Source organism: Miscanthus floridulus, chromosome 10, assembly GCF_019320115.1.
Source record: "Miscanthus floridulus cultivar M001 chromosome 10, ASM1932011v1, whole genome shotgun sequence".
NCBI lineage: Eukaryota > Viridiplantae > Streptophyta > Magnoliopsida > Poales > Poaceae > Miscanthus > Miscanthus floridulus.
Window position 1 is genome coordinate 74,911,040 of NC_089589.1, and position 23,562 is coordinate 74,934,601.

General features: G+C 43.4%; 1 protein-coding gene across 12 annotated transcripts in view; it reads right to left on the reverse strand.

The window, feature by feature from the left end:
• Nucleotides 1–23,562, reverse strand: part of LOC136486764 (uncharacterized) — a 32,620-nt gene that overhangs the window by 7,662 nt on the left and 1,396 nt on the right. For 6 of the 12 annotated variants that reach the window (XM_066483749.1, XM_066483757.1, XM_066483758.1 and 3 more), the window contains 9 exons: nt 22,212–22,583; nt 21,160–21,299; nt 20,821–21,079; nt 20,478–20,701; nt 17,258–17,411; nt 16,562–17,143; nt 16,289–16,300; nt 16,132–16,193; nt 15,947–16,004 (listed from right to left, as the gene is read on the reverse strand). In XM_066483749.1, coding sequence (XP_066339846.1) covers nt 15,947–16,004; nt 16,132–16,193; nt 16,289–16,300; nt 16,562–17,143; nt 17,258–17,411; nt 20,478–20,626 — 1,017 coding nt within the window. In that variant the 5' untranslated portion in view covers nt 20,627–20,701; nt 20,821–21,079; nt 21,160–21,299; nt 22,212–22,583. Of the gene's footprint in view, nt 1–15,946; nt 16,005–16,131; nt 16,194–16,288; nt 16,301–16,561; nt 17,144–17,257; nt 17,412–20,477; nt 20,702–20,804; nt 21,080–21,159; nt 21,300–22,101; nt 22,584–23,562 lie in introns of those variants that run through there. The other 6 variants (XM_066483750.1, XM_066483752.1, XM_066483755.1 and 3 more) reach the window with 5 other exon arrangements.

Genomic DNA, 23,562 nt, shown 5'->3' on the forward strand with positions numbered 1-23,562 from the left:
AATAAAGAAAGAAAATCAAAACAACCCCTTAGAAAGGCATGACCAGTACAACAGAAAAAAAAACAAGGACCAACAAATCAATCATGGCCATAAGCTACGAAGCCCTTTGAAAGTGCATTTGCCCCCTATGTGGGTTTTGGTGTATTGATGACATCTAAATTAGGGACTAATATGATCTTAATGAGATATGTCGCAGCTATTAGTCCTATGAAAGATTCAAAGAGTTCATAAAGATGAAATGGTATCCCTCGATTCTTGAAGTTGTAAAGGCAGACGAACTCAAAGCGCTCTCCAAGGGTTTTATATTTTGTTTTTGAGTTTAGGATCCGCCGCACTATAAAGAGGGATGCAAACTTAGTCTTAGGAAGATAGAGTGCTCAAGCATAAAAATAAAATCAAAAGAGAGAAACTCTAGCACTCCACGAGTACGTAGAATATTTTTCGATGACTGTTGGTGTCGGAAGTCCTGACGTAAGTCAAAACTCCCGACCGTCGGAAGTCACGACTAACGCCGGAAGTCCGGACGCCCAGTCACTTAGCCTACGCGGTGACCGTGGCCGTCGGAAGTCCCGACGTGAGTCGGAACTCCCGACAGTCGGAAGTCCTGGCCCAAGTCAGGAGTCCCGACATCTGGGGTTTTGCTGGCCGGCTAACTGCGCTCGTCGGAAGTCTCGACATACGTCGGGAGTCCCGACGTTTGTTGGGAGTTCCGACATTGACTTGCTCGTGCGGACTTTGACTCTGCGTGAACAGTGTTTTCTATTAAGGTCGGAAGTCCCGAGATCTGCGTCAGAACTTCCGACGTAGATCTGAACGTTAGATTTCTACTGTGAGTATAAATAGCCCTCTCCTCACTTTTAACCACAAACGACTGATTCACAGCTCACCCTTCGTCCAAAATAGCTCCCAAGCATTCAAGGCACCCCTCTCCTCTCCCCTTTGCTCCAATCTTCGATTCCCCTAGGGTTTTGAGTGAAAGGAGAGTGGATTAAGTGAGAGAATCACTTTGGCAAGCTTGAGCATTTGATTTCTTTGTCAAGCCGGTTGAATTTGCGTCTATTACTCTTGGGGCTTTGCCCCTAGCCGGCTAGGTGTTGCCCAAGAGCTTCCATCTTGTGGAAGAGCCTTGGGAAGTTTGTATTACCCTTGATTCTTAGTGGAAAGCTCAAGTGACCTTTTTGTTTGCTTTGAGAGAGGCAAGGAGGTGAAAGAGACTCCGACCTTTGTGGTCACCTCAACAACGAGGACGTAGGAGCTCCTTTGTGGGATTGCCGAACCTCGGAATAAATCCTTGCGTCCCGTGTGCTTGTCGTTGTGTTTGCTCGAGATTACTTGTATTTGTTTGTCTCTCTCTCAAACTTTATTTCACGGTTTTGACTCGATCTATGGTTTGGAGGCATTTCGGCGTCAACGGAGTGACCCAACATCTTCACCAAACCACTAGGAAGTGGGGTTGTAAGATTATTTATCCGCAAAGTTAAATTTGGCACTGCTTTTGTAGTTCACGTAGGCGTCGGGACTTCTGACAGTTTCTGCCGGAACTTCTGACGACGTCGGGAGTTTCGACCCAAACTGTCGGGACTTCTGACATTGACTAACAAATTTGAACTTAGCATTTGCAGTTAATTTTTACATACGCCTATTCACCCCCCTCTAGGCATTGTTAGATCCTTTTAATTGGTATTAGAGTAAGGTATTCTTTTAGCGCTTCACTGCATGAGAAGAAATAATGTCGGAGTCCGACAAGATGCAAGCCGATGCCGCCGAGATGGCCAAGAAAATAGCTGAAGAGTTGATGGCTACTCAAGTCAAGTTCTTCCAAGATGAAATGAAGAAGATGCAAGATGAGATGAGCAAGATGAAGGAAGAATTGAGCAAGAAAGTTGATAATGCAATAAGTGGCAAGAATGATACAAGTGGCAAGAACGAAGCAAACAAAGATGCCGCTAGTGATATTGGAGCCGGTGAGCATGCTCATGGAAAGGGAATATATTCAAACATGAACTTTGACTATGGACAACTCATTAAAGGTTCACCTCTACATACTCCTTCCGTCAACATTGGCAAACCACCTCACTTTGATGGAACAAGATACACCGATTGGTCTTACAAGATGAAGATGCATCTCATTGCCGCAAGACTTTGGGAAGTTATGAATGTTGGTGTGATGATTCCTACCGATGAAGATAGAGAGATAACTCCAGAAGAAGTGCACAATCTCCATCAAAATGCACAAGCCGTAGCATTGCTTGTGTCAAGCCTAGCTCCGGATGAGTTTAGAAAGGTGAATGGAATGGAAAGTGCAAAGCAAATTTGGGATACTTTAAAAGTATCATTTGAAGGAGATATGAGTGTGAGAAAAGGCAACATTGAGTTACTTCATGGTGAATTGGAAATATTTGTGTTCTTGCAAAATGAAACAACACAATCCATGTTTGATAGGCTTATGGCATTGGTAAACTGCATAAGAGGTCTTGGAAGCACCGAATGGGATGACAAGGTTGCTAGAAAGATGTTGAGAACCTATAGAGCTAAGAACAACATGCTAGCGTCCGTGATCATGGACAGGCCCGGTTATGATGAGATGACACCCCAAGAAGTTCTTTCAAAACTCAAGCATCATAAGTGTCTAGATGAAGATGCAATCAATCCTCACAATCAAAATACTAATGCAATGGGATACAACAAGAATGCAGCCCTTAAAGCAACTCAACAACATGAAGGTCAAGGTTCAAGTTAAGAGAAGAAGAAGAAAGTGAAGGATGATTCCTCAAGTGGAGATGAAGATTCCAATGCGGAGGTTGAATTTATAATTAGAAATCTTAGAAAGTTTATGAAGAAGAAGAGCAATCGCAAGACATATGGTAATGGAAAGAGAAGGTACAAGAAGACATTTTGCTATGGATGTGGTCAAATCGGTCACTTAATAGCCAATTGTCCTAATGAGAAGAAGCACAAGCACGACAAGTATGAAGACAAGAAGAACAAAGGCAAGAAGAGAGGTGAAGCTCATCTTGGTGAAGAGTGGGAGTCAAATGATAGTGACTCAAGTGATGATGAGAAGAAGAAGAAGGGAGTCGCAAACATCGCCATCCACCACTCTTCCTCACCGACCATGATCTTTCCTGACTCGACTTCACCACTAAAACTCTTCCCCAACCTATCTTCATCACCGAAGCTCTTCTCCAGCCTCATCGACAACAAATACTACACTCCAACTTGCCTCATGGCTAAGGGGGAGAAGGTACATGTTACATCCGATCCCTCTAGTGATGAGTATGATAGTTGTGATGAGAACATAGAAGAAATTGAAGCAACCATGATAAAGAAATTTGGTAAAAAGGCCTTCACTAAAATAAAAACGTTAATGAAGAAATTAGAGAAGAGAGATAGATGCTTAGAGATGCACGGAGATATAATCACTCGAGAGAGAGAAAAACCTTACACTTGAAGCATCTATCGCCGAGGAAAAGATGAAGGTTGAGAAGTTAACCGTAGAATTGTCTTTAGCCAATGACTCAATTGAGAAATTCACTAAGGAACATTCATCGGTTAATGATCAAGTATCTAGCCTCAAGAATGAGAAGAGTATAGCTCAAGAAAGCCTCACAAGCTTGGAAGAAAAATACCAAAATCTTGAGCTAAACTGTAGTACTCTTTGGGCTTGCACTTCAACTTCTCCTAAGGCAACCGAAGACTCTAATGTCTCCACTAGTAATGGTCGTAAAAGATGCTACAAAATTGACATGAATGCATATGCAACTAACCTTGTTGAGTTAGAGAAGAAAAACAAGGAGATTCATAGGTTGAAGATGATCTTGAAGAATGGGTGCAAGTGTCAAGAGTAATCCAACAAGACTATATACAAGTCAACAAGGCACCTATCAATCAAGGAAGGCATTGGCTACAATAGGTATGATGGAAAAGCAAATGGAAGGAACATGATCAATGGCGTGCCTTGTGTGAAGTTCAACAAGGGCGTTGCTCTTGATGAGCTTATATGCAAGGCCAACAACAAGGTCTACATTCTCAAGATCCAACCTACAAGTGACAAGACAATCAAGACAAAGCAATCCGAGGCCCCCAAGCCACAAGCACCACTTCCACGGTGCTATGCTAGTGACTATATGTGTTGTTGGGGCAAGGATGGCAAGATTGTGGTCAAGTATGTTGGTGCCCAAAAGAGAAAGGAAATTATAAGGAGTGTTTGGGTGCCCAAGTTTTATGTGACTAATCCCCTAGGACCCAAATCCTTTTGGGTACCTAAAACAAAAGCTTGATTTGTATTTGTAGGAATATTCCTCTGGTGCAACAAGTTGGGTGTTGGATAGTGGATGCACTAATCATATGACCAGAGAGAAGGACATGTTCACATCATTCCAACCAAGTCATGATCAAAGTGGGTATATTGTGTTTGGTGACAATGGAAAAAGAGAAGTTCTCGGTTTGGGTAAAATTATTATATCAAATGATAATTCCATTTCAAATGTTTTACTTGTGAATTCATTAAGATACAATTTGTTATCCGTCTCACAACTTTGTGAGATGGGTAATAATTGTCTCTTTACGGATAAGGGTGTGAAAGTTTATAGAAGGGATGATTCCTCTATTGCATTTACGGGTCATTTTAAAGGAAAACCCTATGTAGTTGATTTCACATCAAGTAGAGTAAATTCTTTGACTTGTTTGAAGGTAAAATCTAGCATGGGTTGGTTATGGCATCGCCGACTTGCCTATGTTGGAATGAGAAACTTGGCCAAACTTCAAAAAGGCGAACACATCCTTGGACTAATAAATGTTTCTTTTGAGAAAGATAGGATTTGTAGCGCATGCCAAGCGGAAAAACATGTTGGAGCTAAACATCCCGTCAAGAATGTTGTGATAACCGAAATGCCATTGGAGTTGCTTCGCATGGACATATTTGGACCCATCGCTTATATAAACATTGGTGGTAACAAATATGATTTCATAATTGTTGATGATTATTCTCATTTCACTTGGATATTCTTTTTGCGTGAAAAGAGTGAAGTCCAAGATATCTTCAAGAAGTTTGCAAGAAGAGCCCAAAATGAGTTTGATGTCAAGATCAAGAGAGTTAGAAGTGACAATGGGACAAAATTCAAGAACACCAACATTGAAGAGTTTATTGGTGAAGAAGGAATCAAGCATGAGTTTTCGGTTCCATACACTCCACAACAAAATTGTGTTGTGAAGAGGAAGAACCGAACGCTCGTATAAGCCGCAAGAGCAATGTTGGATGAGTACAAGACTCCAACCAACTATTGGGCGGAAGCAGTCAACACAGCATGCCATGCCATCAACCGCTTATATCTTCACAAGAAAAGAGAAAAGTCCGCCTATGAACTTCTAACCGATAAAAAGTCTAAGGTGCACTACTTTAGAGTTTTTGGATCCAAGTGTTTCATACTTAATAAGAAATCTAAAACCTCAAAGTTTGCACCAAAGGTTGATGAAGGCTTCATGCTTGGTTATGGTACTAACAAACATGGATATCGTGTTTTCAATAAACCCACCGGTTTGATTGAAATTGCGGTAGACGTGACTTTTGATGAAACCGACGGCTCTCAAAAGGAGCAAGTCAATGTTGAGATTGTAGGTAATGAAGAAGATCCACACAAAGCAATCAAAAAGCTTGCCATTGGTGAAGTAAAGCCTATCGAAGACGAAGATGAAGACCATGTTATGCATGTTGATCTTGATCCAACCATTCATCATGTTTCATCCAATGAACATGGTGAAGCTTCCGCAACAAAAAATGATCAAGATGAGAGATCAAATGAAGCACAAGGTCATTCTCATGAAGATGGTGTCAACAATGAGTAAGCTCAACCTCAACTCGACAATGAAGAAAGAAGTGAAGTCAACCCTCCACAAATTCATGGTTGTGATACTCAAATCGATCATGACCATGATGATGACGATGATTGCCCCAACCAAAGATCAACTCAAGTGCCACATCCTAGAGTGCATCAATCCATTCAATGGGATCATCCCGTTGATAATATATTGGGGAGCATTCGACGAGGGGTAATTACATGTTCTTGTTTAGCAAGTTTTTGTAAACATTACTTGTTTGTTTCTCCTTTGGAACCTCATAAGGTGGAAGAGGCACTCGATGATCTGGTTTGGATAATAGCCATGCAAGAGGAGTTGAACAACTTCACTCGAATGAAGTCTGGTCCTTGGTGGAAAGGCCCAAGCAAAATGTGATTGAAACCAAGTGGCTCTTCCGCAAAAAGCAAGATGAGCATGGCGTGGTAACAAGGAACAAGGCAAGGTTGGTGGCTCAAGAATTCACTCAAATTGAAGGCTTGGATTTTGGGGAGACCTATGCACCAATGGCTAGGCTAGAATCAATTCGTATTCTACTTGCCTATGCCGCTCATCATGATTTCAAGCTATATCAAATAGACATGAAGAGTGCATTTCTCAACGGCCCCCTATCCGAGTTGGTGTATGTAGAGCAACCACCGGGCTTTGAAGACCACAAGTATTCCAACCACGTCTACAAGCTCGACAAGGCACTCTATGGGCTCAAACAAGCCCCTAGAGCTTGGTATGATTGCTTGAAGAATTTTCTACTCAAACAAGGGTTTGAGATAGGAAAGGCCGATGCTACTTTGTTTACTCGCAAAGTCAATAATGATATCTTTGTTTGCTAAATATATGTCGATGACATAATATTTGGTAGTACTAATGTAGCTTTTTATGAGGAATTTAGTAGGATTATGACAAATAGGTTCGAGATGTCCATGATGGGAGAGCTGAAGTTCTTCCTTGGATTTCAAATCAAGCAACTCAAGGATGGCACGTTCATAAGTCAAACCAAGTACACCAACGACATGTTGAAGAAGTTTGACATGAACAAGGCCAAGCCCATCAAGACACCCATGCCTACCAATGGACATCTTGACCTTAATGAAGGAGAAAAGAACGTCTATCAAAAGGTATATCGCTCCATGATTGGATCCCTTCTTTACCTTTGTGCATCTAGGCCCGATATTATGCTTAGCGTGTGCATGTGTGCAAGATTTCAAGCTAATCCGAATGAATGTCATTTGATGGTTGTTAAGAGAATTTTTCGGTATTTAGTGCACACTCCTAATTTTGGCTTGTGGTATCCTAAGGGCTCTACTTTTGAGTTACTTGGCTATTCCGATTCGGATTATGCCGGTTGCAAAGTAAACCAAAAGAATACTACCGGGACTTGCCAATTTATTGGCCGATCTTTGGTGTCTTGGAGCTCTAAGAAGCAAAACTCCATTGCTTTGTCCACCGTCAAAGCCGACTATGTGGCGGCCGGTGCATGTTGTGCCCAACTACTTTGGATGAAGCAAACTCTCAAAGACTTCGGATGTGAGTTAACCAAAATTCCACTATTGTATGACAACGAGAGTGCCAATTGCCATTAAGTTGGCAAACAACCCTGTAAACCACTCTCGAACAAAGCACATAGACATTCGGCATCACTTTTTGAGAGACCATGAAGCCAAAGGAGATATCGTCATTCACCATGCGAGCAACAAAAAGCAACTAGCCAATATCTTCACAAAGCCCCTAGATGAGTCAAGATTTTGTGCTTTGAGGAGTGAACTAAATATCATTGATTCTTGTAACGTGGCTTGATGTCTTGCACACACTTTGTTTGATCTAGTTAGGAGAAAATAATTAAGAAAATATTGTGTGACACTTTTAAATTCTATTTTATAATTTTCATGGGTAACTATTGCTTTGTGTTGGTTGAATGAAATCTAGTCACTTGTGAAAATTTTAGTGTCCATCATATTTTTGCCCCACATTGTGTAGTGAGTTCAAGTTTGGGAGTTTTTTAGTTTCCCTGCGTCGGAAGTCCCAACGTAGGTCAGAACTCCCGACCGTCGGTAGTCCCGGCCCAACGCCGGGAGTCCCGACGTAGATCTGGGTCGTCCGTTTTGACCGCGCCGCAAATCTCTTTTTCACCCAGCCCGGCCCGTTTTACCGCAGTTATTTCTCCCTCCCTCCCTCCCCGCATTCCCATCACTCCGCAGCCGCCTCCTCGTGCCGCCGCATCATGCCCCGCCTGAGGCTTCGGCCTGCTCCTTGGCTGCCGAGAGCTTCGGCCCCCATCCCTTCCGGTTGCGCCGCCAGGGGTCCTGTTGGCACTCCCGGCCTCTCCGCCCCCTCTCCACCTCCCATGCTCGGCTCTCCCTCCTCGGCTCAGTGGTGGGGATTCCGTTCATGGAGGAGCTAGTGCTCGTCGATTTGTTCATGGCCTGCAGATTTCATTTTTCCTCCGTCTCCTTCCCTTGTTCAAGGTACTACCATGGCGCCCTAATCCTATTGTCAATGTACCTTATGATTTTCCTCTATTCTTTTTCCCTCTCTACTCCTCTATCCTCCTTGTGTGAATGTGTGTTGAGATTTGAAGCCCCATGAATGGGCTAGTCACCATGTGCGTCAGAAATCCCGACGACCGCTGGAGGTACCGATCGTCGAAAGTACCGACGTCGGCCGGAACTCCCGGCTATCGAAACTCTTGATTCCAGTCAGGACTCTTGACTGGTCACCACTCCATTCATGTTTCTTCACTTCTCGATCTTCATTCGCTTATCGTTGTCTTGTTTCTTAGTTCCGCTTCGTGTTTCTCGCAGCCATGGACGGTGGCAGTCCCTCATGTCGCAAGGAGAAGAGGTCCAAGAAGAATCAAGACCGTGCCGCTATCCCTAGGACGTCTGGCCGCACCAAAATTGCATGTCCCCGTGCTGGTGCTGGCGGTTCCCGTGCTGCCCGTCGCTGTGACGATCAAGGATCATCTGCTGCCGCTCCTCCTCCTACTCATGCCTTTGTTGGGGATGATCCTATTGTTGATGTTGTAGAAGAAGCTCTTGAGCATGCTGGCCGCACCATTGCTACTCCACCTGTTCGCACCCTGTGTCGCGGCCTAGGTTTCGTCAGTGAGCTCGTTCCCTTCATGGGAGATTTGCCAATCATGCGGGAGCCCGCCTTGGCTCCCAATCCTTGTGGTGGCTGGACACCTCCTCTACCAGTTGACTACCGCCACTGGGTTCGGAACATCAGGTCCATGAGAGGCAGAAACCTTTTTTCTGAGGAAGAGAAGGATCTCCGGCTTGAGTATCGCTTCTGGCACCCGTTTCACTTTGATTTATATGATTCCACCATCTATAGAAAGTTTCTGAAGAAGCGGGAGCCACCGGTTGTTCAGATGAAATGCATTGATGCCTATTCTCTTGGTTTGTTCAAGGAGCCCAAGCTGGAGCAGATGGTTCATGATATGCGCTCAATGGGACTGTCCTACTTCATGGAATTTCAGAAGCATTGGAACAATGAGATTATCTATCAGTTTTATGCTTCCAATCATCATGAGAAAAACCCTACCTGTGCCATTGACATTATCCATTGGACCACTGAAGGAAAGCACTATGAGGTGGATTTCATTACTTTATCTCGTCTTCTTGGTTTAAGTCACGCCAACCGCACTGCACCTGAACTCACTTAGTATGAGGATGTGGCTTTGGAGGAGTACCAGCATATGTACCTTGATGGATATCAGGCTGATGGATAGACTGTGTATCTGAAGCCCTACTACTATGTTCTCAACAACATTCTACGACAGATCCGGTATCCAAAGTGAGGTGACTCCACTTTCCTTTATGATGATTCTCAGAAGGTGCTTCAACGCTTTGGTGATGATTTTGAGTTGTTCTCCATCAGCCGATACATTTGGAACAAGATACATGATGCCACTGAGGATCCATTGAGGCACCTTCCCTATGCCCCCTACATCATGCATGTGATTAAGCAAGTATCCGGCATCCGGTTCCCCACAGACACTCAGCACAAGCTCCTCAACAAGACATCCATTACTACTGCCAAAGAACTGAGGAAGAAGGTTGATGCAGCCCAAGCCAAAGGCAAAGGTGCTTCGGGTTCTCGCTCTTGTCGTGGTGCTTCACCACCTGCTGTTGCTCACTCTTCTAGTGCCGAGCCACTCTCTTCTTCCTCCTCTGGTAAGAAGCCCAACAAGTTCAAGTTCCTCATGACCTACATGTTTGGACAGTGTTGTGCTAGTGCTCAACGTGAGCATGACATGCAACAGAGGCTCTATCGTTTGGAGCAGTGGGCTGGTATTGAGTCTTCTCCTCCGCCGCCATTTGTGCCTCCCCGTGATCCTTTGGCACTCTATGATGAGGCTTGTGCGGCATATGAGGGTGATGCTGCTTCTCGCCCTCATGGCAAGAGCAATGCTACTGAAGAAGATGACGACTACATGGAGGAAGATGATGATGACGACGACGACGGTGGTGGTGATAATGGTGACCAATATGATGATGAGGACTACGAGGACGAGTAGTCATTTCTTCACACGGCCTACCCCTTGTGGCACTTGTTGACAAAGGGGGGTGTTAGGCTTTCATCTATCTTGTAATAAGTTAGTTGGTCACTTAGTTTCGAGATTTTGAAACCTTTTGCTTGTATGAACTATGTCGTGTGGTGGCTAGTATGTGATGGACAACTATATATATGTGATTGTGATGCATGATTTTAGGACAAGTAATGGTTATCTATCTACCTTATTAGCTTGCGATGGTGGATGTTATTTTGGATGGCCATGTGTTGCTTCAAGTTTCTAATTTGAAATCTTGGCCATCATATTCTCTTTTACTTGTTGTGTGAATATAACATGTCATACTGCATCTCTTTTCACGAATATATATTTGTTCACACACACTTGTTGCACCCCACAGATTGCGAAATTTAGGGGGAGCTTTTGTCTAGATGTATGCAAATCATGTATAGATGATTTTAATTGAAATTCAAATTCATGCATACATCAAGGGGGAGCTCTTCATAAATTTTAGGGTTCAAAAGCTTTAAATTCTTTCATTCTTATAAAAGCCTAAGTTGGTTGTCATCAATTACCAAAAATGGGAAGATTGAAAGTGTATTTGCCCCTATGTGGGTTTTGGTGTATTGATAACATCCAAATTAGGGACTAATATGATCTTAATGAGATATGTCGCAGCTATTAGTCCCATGAAAGATTCAAAGAGTTGATAAAGATGAAATGGTATCCCTCGATTCTTGAAGTTGTAAAGGCAGATGAACTCAAAGCGCTCTCCAAGGGTTTTATATTTTGTTTTTGAGTTCAGGATCCGCCGCACTATAAAGAGGGATGCAAACTTAGTTGGTCTGAGGAAGATAGAGTGCTCAAGCATAAAAAAAAATCAAAAGAGAGAAACTCTAGCACTCCATGAGCACGTAGAATATTTTTCGGTGACTGTTGGTGTCGGAAGTCCAGACGTAAGCCGGAACTCCCGACCGTCGGAAGTCACGACTCGCGCCGGAAGTCCTGACGCCCAGTCACTTAGTCTGCGCGATGATCGTGGCCGTCAGAAGTCCCGACGTGAGTCGGAACTCCCGACAGTCGAAAGTCCCGACCCAAGTCAGGAGTCCCGACGCCTGGGGTTTTGCTGGCCGGCTGAGTGCGCCCTTCGGAAGTCCCGACGTACGTCATGAGTCCCGACGTTTGTCGGGAGTTCCGACATTGACTTGCTCATGCGGACTTTGACCCTGCGTGAACAGTGTTTTCTATTAAGGTCGGAAGTCCTGAGATCTACGTCGGAACTTCCGACATAGATCTGAACGTTAGATTTCTAATGTGAGTATAAATAGCCCTCTCCTCACTTCTAACCGCAATCGACTGATTCACAGCTCACCCTTCGTCCAAAACAGCTCCCAAGCATTCAAGGCACCCCTCTCCTCTCCCCTTTGTTCCAATCTTCGATTCCCCTAGGGTTTTGAATGAAAGGAGAGTGGATTAAGTGAGAGAATCACTTTGGCAAGCTTGAGCACTTGATTTCTTCGTCAAGCCGGTTGGATTTGCGTCTATTACTCTTGGAGCTTTGCCCCTAGCTAGCTAGGCGGTGCCCAAGAGCTTCCATCTTGTGGAAGAGCCTTGGGAAGTTTGTATTACCCTTGATTCTTAGTGAAAAGCTCAAGTGACCTTTGTGGTTGCTTTGAGAGAGGCAAGGAGGTGATAGAGACTCCAACCTTTGTGGTCACCACAACAACGAGGACGTAGGAGCTCCTTTGTGGGGTTGCCGAACCTTGGGATAAATCCTTGTGTCCCGTGTGCTTGTTGTTGTGTTTGCTCGAGATTACTTGTATTTGTTTGTCTCTTTCCTAAACTTCATTTTAGGGTTTGGCCTCGATCTACGGTTTGGAGGCATTTCGGCGTCAAGAGAGTGACCCAACATCTTCACCAAACCACTAGGAAGTGGGGTTGTAAGATTATTTATCCGCAAAGTTAAATTTGGCACTGCTTTTGTAGTTCACGTAGGCGTCGGGACTTCTGATGGTTTGTGCCGGAACTTCTGACGACGTCGGGGGTTTTGACCCAAACTGTCGGGACTTCCAACATTGACTGACAAATTTAAACTTAGCGTTTGCAGTTAATTTTTAGATACGCCTATTCACCCCCATCTAGGCATTGTTAGATCCTTTCACCCTTTGGGTTTTGGCTCCTGCCATAAACCACAACTTAGCCTCATCACTAATATCCTGCATTATGGACTAAAATTTGACTAAGATCCCTAAAAACCATAGTAATTCTATTCTTCGATCTAGATCCACCATGCCACTAGGATGACCAATGTTGAAACCCTTTGGGCCCCGTTCGTTTGGCTGATAAGCCATGGCTGAAAGTACTATTGGCTGATTTGTTGTGAGAGAAAAACACTGTTCCGGCTGAAAAAACAAGCTGAAAAGTACGGATTATAAGACAAGCGAACAGGGCCTTGATGATGTTTAGGAACATGCTGCACTGCACAAAAAAGCAAACTTCTGTTCTTGAGGATAAGTGTTGCCGCCCAACTAGGGCCTTGTTTGGATCTATCCAACTAAAATTTAGCTAGCTAAAATTTTAAAGCTAAACTTTAGCCAGCTAATTAAAAGTTCTCCCAGCTAAACTTTAGCTGGAGTGTTGGGAGCAAAGAGGCCCTAGATAGCGTAGTATTTTATAGGGCTATTTCTTAAATAGCTAGTGTACAACTGACACTAGAGGTTAATGTGGCAAACAACAAGAACATTATCACACTATGCACAAGGCACGTCAAACAAATAAATCCCATTTTGGATGACCCATAGTGTATCAAAAGATTGTACTCTTGGCATATCTCTCTATCCCTAAAATCCGCCAGTTCTGTTCTTTCCTGCATCCACCCCAGATTGTGCCCCAACAGTCATGACTTTTCCAGCGTCCACACCAATTCGTGTCCCCAGAAAAACGAACAAGTGAAATCAACAATCTAGGATTAATTTTCACCTTTATCTCTCCTTAATAACTCATATCCAATGATCCTAATTCATCCCGTCCTCCCTCCCCCGCGCGACTCATGATCACAGGCCTGCACGTGACTCCTCGACTTACGTCTCCTAGGCACCCCGCACCCCTCGCCGCACGTCCCCACAAAGCCGGTGGTCCTCTCCCAGGGACAGGAGCGTGACTCCTAGGGAGACGCCGCACAAGGACACCGCACGCCTCAAAGCAGCGGCGGCAGATAGGCCACGATGGGCTAGGGTGGGGCCGCTCAAGGTGCCTTGGGATGGAGTAGCAGCACAGTGGCCGGCCGTAGGCAGCGTGCGTGATCGGGGTCCGACCCGCCACCTAGCCGTCGCCACTTTGTCACTGTGATGCATCGCGTGATTACAGGTGATGTGGGTTCATCACTGTGGCAAGCATTGTTGTTAGTCGGATGTTAGGATTGTGGGTCTCCGGTGGCTCAAGCACTCAAGAACACAAGAGGATACACGGCGATGTATCCTAGTTCAGTCTTTCGAGGCCCTACGTCTAGCAAAGAGTAGTCTTTGTATTCCAGAGCGCCCAAATCGAGGGGTTACAACCAAGGAGAAAGAGAGTTTGGCAGGGGATCGATTGGTGCTATCCTGAGGCTCGTCGATGGTGGGGTTTCTTCCCTAGCAAGTAAGGGAAACACTCCTCTCTCTTGCTAGGTTGCCAGGTGGAGGAACACTGTGTTGTTCCTCTTGGTTGCTCTGTTCTCGGCCGAGCTCGACTGCTCAGCCTCCTAGAGAATGAGGGAAGGGAGAAGATCACCCTGTCTATAGGAGCTGACCTTCTCTTATATCCTAGGGAAGGTTGGGTACAAGGCAGCTTGGGGGCTACAGTATGTAGCCTTCATGCACCGGGGTCCTGGAGGGTGCTGCTGCGGCATGGATGGACCTCAGCGTTGTCTTGGAGTCAGGGGAGCTGAGGGCGTCGCCTAGTGTCGCTGTGGCCTTGGCGCTTGATCGACAGGGGCTGTCTGCTGAGGATCGGCCTCCACCAGGTGAGCCTTCTTGAGGCTTCCTTAGTGGAGAAGGTGCCCCAGCTTAGGGGGCTAATAACAAGTGATCCCGGGAGCCCCGCATCCCTAGAGCCGGTGGAGCGGCTTGTCCTTGTTGTGTCATGCCGCCTGTGTGGCTTTGTTGGAGGAGTGGGTGATAGTGCCTCGTACCTGTTGTTCGGGCAGACGCTAGGGAGCCCCCGAGCCTTGGATACTCGGTGGGCTGGCCAACGCTCAGGAAGTGGCTGATGCTCGGGGCGTCGGTGGTCGGCCCGACCATTAGCTTGGGCTAGGGCAGAGCTGGGCTCAAGCTCAGTCTCTCATCGGTCGGTTGCTCAGGGACTTGCTGAGCCCCGAGCCCTGAGCAGAGGTAGGGGCGTGCTTGGGCTACGCCTAACTTTGACTTGAGAGTATGCACGAGCGTACCCAATGGGTATAGCCCCCCGAACCCCCGAGCGATCCTGGAGGGGTCTGTCGGGGGGGGGGGTCTATCGGTCAGGAGCCTTTCTTCTAGGGACTTCACATACCCCTATGTTTGACTCTCGTCACCATGGACACCGCACGCCTCAGAGCAGCAGTGGCAGAGGGCGCGGCCATGAGTGGCTAGGGCGGGGTGACGAGTGGGCCGGCCAAGACACGGCCGCCGAGCGACTTGGAAGGCTGGGGTGGGGCAGTGTGTGGGCCGACCAAGACGTGGCCGCCGGGCGTGGGCAGCGACTTGGAATGGGGCAAGGCCACGAAAGCCTGGGGTGGGCGGCGTGGGGTAGCTTGCGGCGGAGCAGCACCGCAATCGCCGGGCACAGGCAGCGCGGCACGGCTTGGAACCCGCTTGTCGGTTCTTGCCCTAGGACTACTCCTCCAGCATCGAACCCGCTCACCGTTTCTATTGTTGAGATGTAATCTTGATGTGTGACGACTATTGTGGTATGATACTCAACCGGAATCCTAGCGTAGTGGAGATGTGGATGGCATCTCTCCAAGGATCACTGAAGGTTGATTTGTTTAAATTGAGTTGGTCAAGTGGATAATACCCGATTTAGGTAGATTAACGGGACGGGTTCCCTACGTAGGGCATTACAACATTCTAGTCTTGTTGCTCTAATATATGAAAGATTGAAACAATTTTAGTAATGATAAGTACAAAAATCAATATTACGTAAAATAAACAAATAAGTTTAGGCTAGAATACTAGCGGAAAACTAAGGATGCAAGTGGGCTTAGCCCACAAACCCGCATATAAGCTTAATTTGATGGGTTAACAATAGTTTAATTATGGGCGGTAAGGTTGTTAAAAAAAGGCATAACCCACATATTTGAATTACAACACACACTCTTATCCCAGAAAGATGCGATTCTAGTATAGAGCTAAGTCAAAAGTTTGACTAAATTTTATGTAATATGTACCATACTATTATCATTGTAATGATATTTTCATAGCATCTATTTGGAGCCATGAATGTTGATATTATTTTTTATAAACTTAGTCAAACTTTGTATAATTTACCTTAGGCTAAACCTAAAATTATTTTACCATTCCTGGTACGGATGTAGTAGTGACTAGCTAGTGTCTGTGCAGCACTTACCCTGGTCTTGTAGTTCCAAATTTCAATGACAGGTGCCTCCATTGTCGTAATTAGAACCCTGCGTGTACCACATAACAAGTTCTGTGAGATCAAATAACAGTTGCGTTGAAGAATTCGATGAACGAATAATCAATGCTAATCCGTGTCATTTCGATGGCGAGTAAATAAACAATCTTTGCACGCACCATGGCTGCAATGGATGCACGTCTATGGTAGTATAAGTAGGATTCAGATTCAGGGATAATACCTGATCAAATCAAACAAACGCTAATTACCACAGAAAGATATATTCGTCATATATTATTATGAGCAAAAAATAAGAAAAATAAATTATGTATATACCTCAATTCTGGGCTGTATTGGTGTAACAACACCACGAAATTAAGCAGTCGCACAATGACGCCCAAGGACAAATTAAACAGAGAATAAGTATATTACAAATAAAAGTCACTACAGAAAAAAAATGATGTGATCTCAAATTCTCAATCCATTTGTCATTACGGGGAGTGATAAGTTTTACGCTTTCTCTTTTGTTGTCGGCGGGACATTTAATATCACTGGAAATAAAGCAATTAATTTCCCCCCCAAGATGAGCAGCAAATTTACAGAACATACCTTGGATGCTAGCTGGCTTGCACACTCAGAAAGGCTCGTTATCTTCACTACTTTCGACTCATCATGAACCGCTTCTGGTTTGGTAAAAGAGTAGCCAGTGTCCCAGAAGGGCATGCTGGCTACAACGCTCTCGATGTGGATCGTATCCAGGTTTGTGGGTGGCTTCTGTTGCTTTTGCATCGTCAAAATGTAAGTCTGAGTGGATCGTGCAGGCATAATGCCTCGGAGCGAATTGGCAAAGATGTCTGGGTTATTTGTCTGAATCCTGAAGGAAATGTGATGATCTGCGTTGTTGGTCAGGTGCACTGGGCATGGAATCAGCTTATCTGGCTCGAAGGGGAAGCAGAGATAGGGAGGCTGGACAACAAATAGGTGCTGGTACAGTTTATCAATAGTTTCTTCTGTTTCATTCAACATAGTGATGATATCCTCAATACAGGGCCTTTTGTGGCTGTTGGATTCCACACAGTTCAGTGCGATCTCAGTGCAAGTCTTCACTTGGTTGCAATACGCATCCAAATACGAAGCATCTTTCCACCCTGCCGCCAGTAGCATTTTTCTCCAGTTTCCTTGAACCTGCAACTGAAGTGAATCAGGAAACGCCATACCTGACTTGACTATCAAAACGTGAGGAGCCAAAACTACAAGAAAAAAAAGGCCATTATCGTCCTCATAATAGGAAATGACTTCTCATACCAGATCAATGAAGTCTTGGGGAGTGGACATATCAGAATATGTGGAGCGGCCATCGGGTCCTGCCAATACTTTTATCATTATGACACCCAAACTAAATACATCAAACTTGTTTGTGATTTTCCCCTTATCTACAAACTCTGGTGGCGCGTATCCGCTGAAATATATTTGAAGCATCACATTGTAAGTAAGAATGATGTGTAAACCTAATTAATTTATTTCATAGAAAAGATGGCCCAAAGTAATCTGCTTTCTAATATACAATAAGAAAACAGAAAATAGTACATTGAAAAGGCCAAAAGGCAACTATTTCTAATAATTACTGAAAATACCCCCATTAACCCATTAAAAGAAATTTGCAATGAAGTTCAATAATATCGTCTTCACTAAAATTCAACCATGATTACTAATTCATGCAATTCCCTGTCACCATCCATGTTGCTACCTGTAGTGGAAAGGAAACCCAAAGAGCAAAGCTAGAATTGGATAAACCCTGATCTAAAAATGGCTTTTGGACTGCCCACTCGTGATAATAGAACCATAGATTTGCTTATGAACATTCAGCAGAACCGAGGGTTGGGGGGGGGGGGGGGGGGGGGGGCATCAACTAATACTTGCAATGCTCCTACACCATAAACCAAATATATAATGCAACCTCACCCGTACAAACCGCTGGACAGGCCAAGCCAATCGTTCCTTCTCTCCTCACTCCATATCACGCCCTTGTGCCACCACACAACAAGGTTGAGGCACTGGATGATCCATATTTGAACAATAGCTAGCTGCTAAGATCTAACGCTTCAAGCCTTCAACTGAAGTTATAGATATGATGAACACCACCTCACAAACCCTTCGCTACACTGACAGGTCACAGGTGGAGCATGGCTGAGACGGACAAAGAGCTAGAGGATAATTGTTCCAATGGATTCCTCCAACAACTTTGGCTAGCCAGCAGTGACATGGACACAAAGCCATAACCTGTCATGCTACCATAAAGAAGAAACAATAAGAGCAAGATGGCCAGGGAAACAAAGTTGAGAGACCAGCTAGTAGAGTCAAGGAGGGTTTTCCCAAGCCAAGGACAGGTTCGATGTTTAATTTGTCATTAACTCTCAAAGCTTACTTTGAGAGATTGGTCCCCTCTCCCCCTCCCCTCTTGATGGGATCGTGAAAACCCTCCATTAGAAATGTGTCCAATATTTATTTGTACTAATTGGGGTTATAGTAGACTTATGTTGTAATTAGCACTAGAGGGTTAGGTGAGCTAGGTTTGTTGGCTCTTGTAACCCGGCCCCTCTATAAAAGGAGGAGGGGGCTGCACTTGTAACCCACTCTAACACGAGAGTGAGAAGCAACACATGGTGACAGGCTCGCGGGGGGTGCTGGCGGCTTTGGCCGGCGCCCTGGGCAGCCAGCTTCGTAGTTTTGGGGAGGAGTGCCCGTAAGCAGCATGCCCCGGGGATGTAGGCTTCGGCCGAACCTCGTTACCAAATATCGAGTCTCTTGTGTGGTGTGCACGATCTCTCGTGAGCATCTCGTCTAGGTGGATTCAAGCAATCGCTTCCGCATTAGGCGCCGGAATCACAACACACAACACACCCTTGCCAAAAAATAGTTCTAGTGTTTTTGTGCAAAAGATCATATGCAGATAAGTGATACCTTGACATTTCAAGTGCAAAACTCGGCTTCTTTTAAGAAATATAAATTTGACAGATTGTGCAGAAATAGAAAAAATGGAGCAAATGCATTATTTCCTTGTTCGGTGCTCTCAAAAAATGATGTCTGGATTGAAATTTTATACATATGTAGGCCACTCCATCAAAACGTACGTGAATTTCCTGAGTCTTTTTTTTAAAAAAAACTTTGAGACTAATTTTTTCGAGAGGTGTTTCATGATTCAACTCAGTGGTTGTTTTCCACTAAATATTCCAAATCATAAAGGCACTCTATCACTACTACGAAGATGCCTAGGCAACTGAGCCAACCGTCTATAAATTTAGGTTGCTAGAAATAAACGATCTGTAGGCCTAGTCGCCCCTAAAATCTTGCCTCTACAGATTGTTTTCCAAAAATCATAAACTGGAAAAAAAATCTTTTTTTAATCTGGAAAGGCCGGGCCACAAGGTTTTGAACTCGCGGCCTCGAAGCCTCATGCATAGCTGCCCTGATCACTCTACCTCAAAATCACTTGTGAGGGCCCAAACATTCTCTTCGTATTCACTCTACCGTATTTTAAAATGAGTATTTGAGACACTAAATGAATTTAAATGAAAAGGGTTTCAACTGCAAAGTTGTAGATATCGTCAAGTAGTACAACTTTGGGTTTGGTAGTTTCTCCATCCGAGGTTGTTTGAAAATTTTGAATTTCAATGTGAGAAATTCAAACATAATTTTTCTTAGATAAATGATTTCAAATAAAAAAGTTATCAACTATGAAGTTGTATAACTCTTCGAAATCTACAACTTTGGTTTTTGTCGTTTCTTCATCCGAGGCCATTCGAAAAATTTGAATTTCAATATGTGAGATCTTCAAACTATATTTTGGGGCCATAGATTATTTCAAATGAAAAAGTGATCAACTGCAATATTTTATATCTTTTTGAGATCTATAACTTTGGTTTTGACCATTTCTCCATCCGAGGTCGTTTGGAAAAATTCAAATAATTTGAATTTCAACATGTGAGAACTTCAAATAGAATTTGTTGAATCTAAATGATTTCAATTAAAAAAGTTGTCAACTAAAAAGTTGTAGATCTCGATGAGATATACAACTTTGTTATAAAGTTTGTCTTCTGTCGACTTCGTTTGACAAAGTTATGAATTTTGCTATAGTGCACATATTTTTAGAGAACGCTCTAGATCCAGCCGCCTCTATAAATCGACTTTTAGAGACGGCTCTAAATCTAGCCGCTTCTAGAAATCCATTTTTTGAGGCGGCTATATCTATAAGCCTCTAAAGATAGAGACATTTGTAGGGGCGGCTAAAAATACCAGTAATCCCTACAAATGCATTTCTGGAAGTGGCTCGTTTCGGAAACCATTTTTAATGACGATTGTAGATTGAGCCGCCCTTATTAAAAAAAGGAGGCGCCTCCACAAATGGTTTTTGTAGTACAGTATATCTTAGAATATCACACTGTGTAAGCACAATGCAAACATACTAATATTTTAAAGAAGGAAAAAATAAGGGACAGATCTATAAGGAACTGATCATTTAACTCACAGAGTCCCTAGAAGATTTTCTGTAGTATGAGATTGACGAGTTCCACTAAAGAGCCTTGATAAGCCAAAGTCTGCAATTTTTGGCACCATATCCCTTGTCAAGCAATATATTTGAAGGTTTGAGGTCAAGATGGAAAAATTTTTCCCCATGAAGGTATTTCAAACCGTCGCAAATCCCCTTTATTATTTTGTAGCGATTATGCCAACGAAGTCCAGACCGTTCATCTGCAGAAGAAAACGAATGAAACAAATGAGACATGTTTACAGAATTATTCTATCAAATGTAACTAGCATTTGTAGAGATCAACGCTAACTAGCTTATACTAACCAAAATTATCTCATACCAGAAAGATGCTTCTCAAGGCTTCCTTCAGGCAAAAACTCCAAGCATATTGCTCTGTCTATCATTGTAGCGAACACTAGTTGTCCTTTGTGTTCGACACATCTATCTTGCTCTATGTAGCTTTTCCCAATGAGCTGGACAATGTTTGGATGGCAAATTCCAGTAAGGATTCGAAGTTCATTTTGAAACTGATCCTCGTCTAATCCTGGCATGTGGTGAAGTTTTTTCACAGCTAGCTCTTGTCCATTTGGATGCACTCCCTGTTTCACATTTTGATTGCAGGCGTTTCATTATTGATAGATGAAACTGAAAAGACAGAAGCAAAAATCATTAACCATACCTTGTAAACCACCCCATATCCACCACTACCAATTTTTTGCTCCACCGCAAAACCATTTGTAATGTCTTCTATTAGTTTCCATGGGAAATCTGTTGGCACCTCCCTTGTATTGTGTCGTTTGTCATTCATAATTCATATATCTGTTACATTTAGTATCACTTTAAAAAACTCACTTAAGACAATGAGCAACTAATGAACAATTAAATATACATCCTCCGGTACTAAAAAATATTGGCGATTTTGGATTCACACAATCCTACCTTATGAACTTTTGCTGAATCTACTCATATAAACATTAGGTGTAAAAATATAATCCGTCTATAATATCAGAGTATCAGACCAACAAACCCACCATGTCAGTTACACATCCAAGGATTTCAGAAAGGTATATATGATGGTAAATATGGAATCAACCTGGCAAATACACAAATTGTTATAATATGGGAATGGACAGGAATTGTTTAGAGAGCACCCCATGCCCAATTTGAAAGACAACTGGCAGTAAGAAATGTATGCGTAGAAGAAAGAAAAAACATGACTTCAGCCTTCAATTAGACTGAAGACTGATGTTCGGGGGGGACGTGCTGGCTTCAGTGACTGAAAGAAAAATCGTGTGGAGTAAGCTTATGCATGTTACAAGTATACTAGAGAGAAGTAGAAGAGAACTGAAAGAATCTGTTTCTTTAATAGTCCAGATATGTGAGACAAAAATAGCAGAGTACCAACGAAGGGGCACGAACTATTTAACATGACTCCCTGTAAAAAACTTTACTAATAGAGAGAATATATAGTCACGAAAAGTTTTCTGCCTTTTGTCACCTTGCTGTTTGCAACCACACCAATCAATCTCCATTGCAAGAAGAGTACATGACGACGAACAACTAGTGGTATGTGATGAAAATCTACATGTATATATGCTCCGACCATACATACATTACTTACGGAACAAATGAAGTCACCAGGTTAAACCACAGAGCTACGATGATCCAGCTGGCGCAAATAAGCTTCCGTAAAACCTTTGAGAATGGAATAGCAGAATCAGAGTCACTAACCCAAAGCAATCTCGCAGATGGCCACTACTCCTGTTGAAGGGATGGCCAGGAGAGGAACGGAGAGAGGGCAGCAACCACACCAGTAAGGTAGCAGTAGACGATGCTTATATTAAGATAAGACTGATGCGAACAAAAGTATCTTGGACCTCTGCATTTGGCCCAATGGAGAAGACTTGCGAGTTGACTGAGCATTGAACAAAAGTATCTTGAACAAAAGTAATTGCGGTGCATGTGCTGCTTCCAGCAAAAGCCCAACCAGCAGGTACGTACTCCAATATTATGTTGTACTAACTTGTAGTAAACCTGTACTTTTTGCTGCCTTTAGCAGCTCGTAGTTTATTTTCAAGTAGGGGCTTTTGCCCTCCTGTCTTCCTAAAAAAAATGTTATAAGAAAAAAACAGGTGCAATAATTGCGGTGCATGCGCCGGGTGACCTCCACGCGAAGTGAATGAAGGTGAGGGACGAGGTTTTGGAGAGCAAATCGGCGCTGCATGTGCATGTTGCGCCTGTCGCTACGCGGACTCCAGGACCCAGTTGCGGGCCCGGTGATGATGGGTTTACCGGAATATGAGAGAGGACGAAAGGGACTTAATTAAATTTATAAAGAATAATATATCAAACTAGAGAGTTTCGTATAGACATTAAAAAACTCTTATAAAACCCTCATTCAGACTAATCTAATGTAACATCTTCTTTTTGTTTTTCAAAAGAAAACATTTATTGATGACACGTTAAGCAGGAGGGAAACCATATAATTCCTATATGCTGAAAATTTGTCTTGTCAAATCTTTTGATTTAGAAAAATTCAATGGCTCAAATTGATATGATGACCTCTTATCCCATTTCCATCTTATAATATGAAATACTCCCTCCGTCCTTAAATAATTATCGTTTTTTGTTTCCGTACCGTAAGTTCAATGAGATTCGTAGAAAATACGTGTAACATTTGTATCTCCAAATAAATTTATTATAAAAATAAATTCAACAATCTATCTAATGATATTAATTATGTACCATAAATATTATTATTTTTATATAAAATTAGTTAAAGTTATTTCTCAGGAAGCGAGAACACAATTATTTAGAGACATAGGGAGCAGGTGATACGCTTTTGTTAATGGGATCTCAAGTTTATACTACTTCGAAATGTCCTTTAGAGACATAGGGAGCAGGTGATCACAATTATTTAGAGACATAGGGAGCAGGTGATACGCTTTTGGGCGTGGCTAGCAGAACAAAACAGGTTTCTGCCGGAGTAGGTCTGCCCTGCGTTGCTTCAACTTTTTGACGGTGGGAGCAGGAAAGCGTAGAGAAACGACCGACATTCACTGCAACTTCTGAAGCCGCGGGA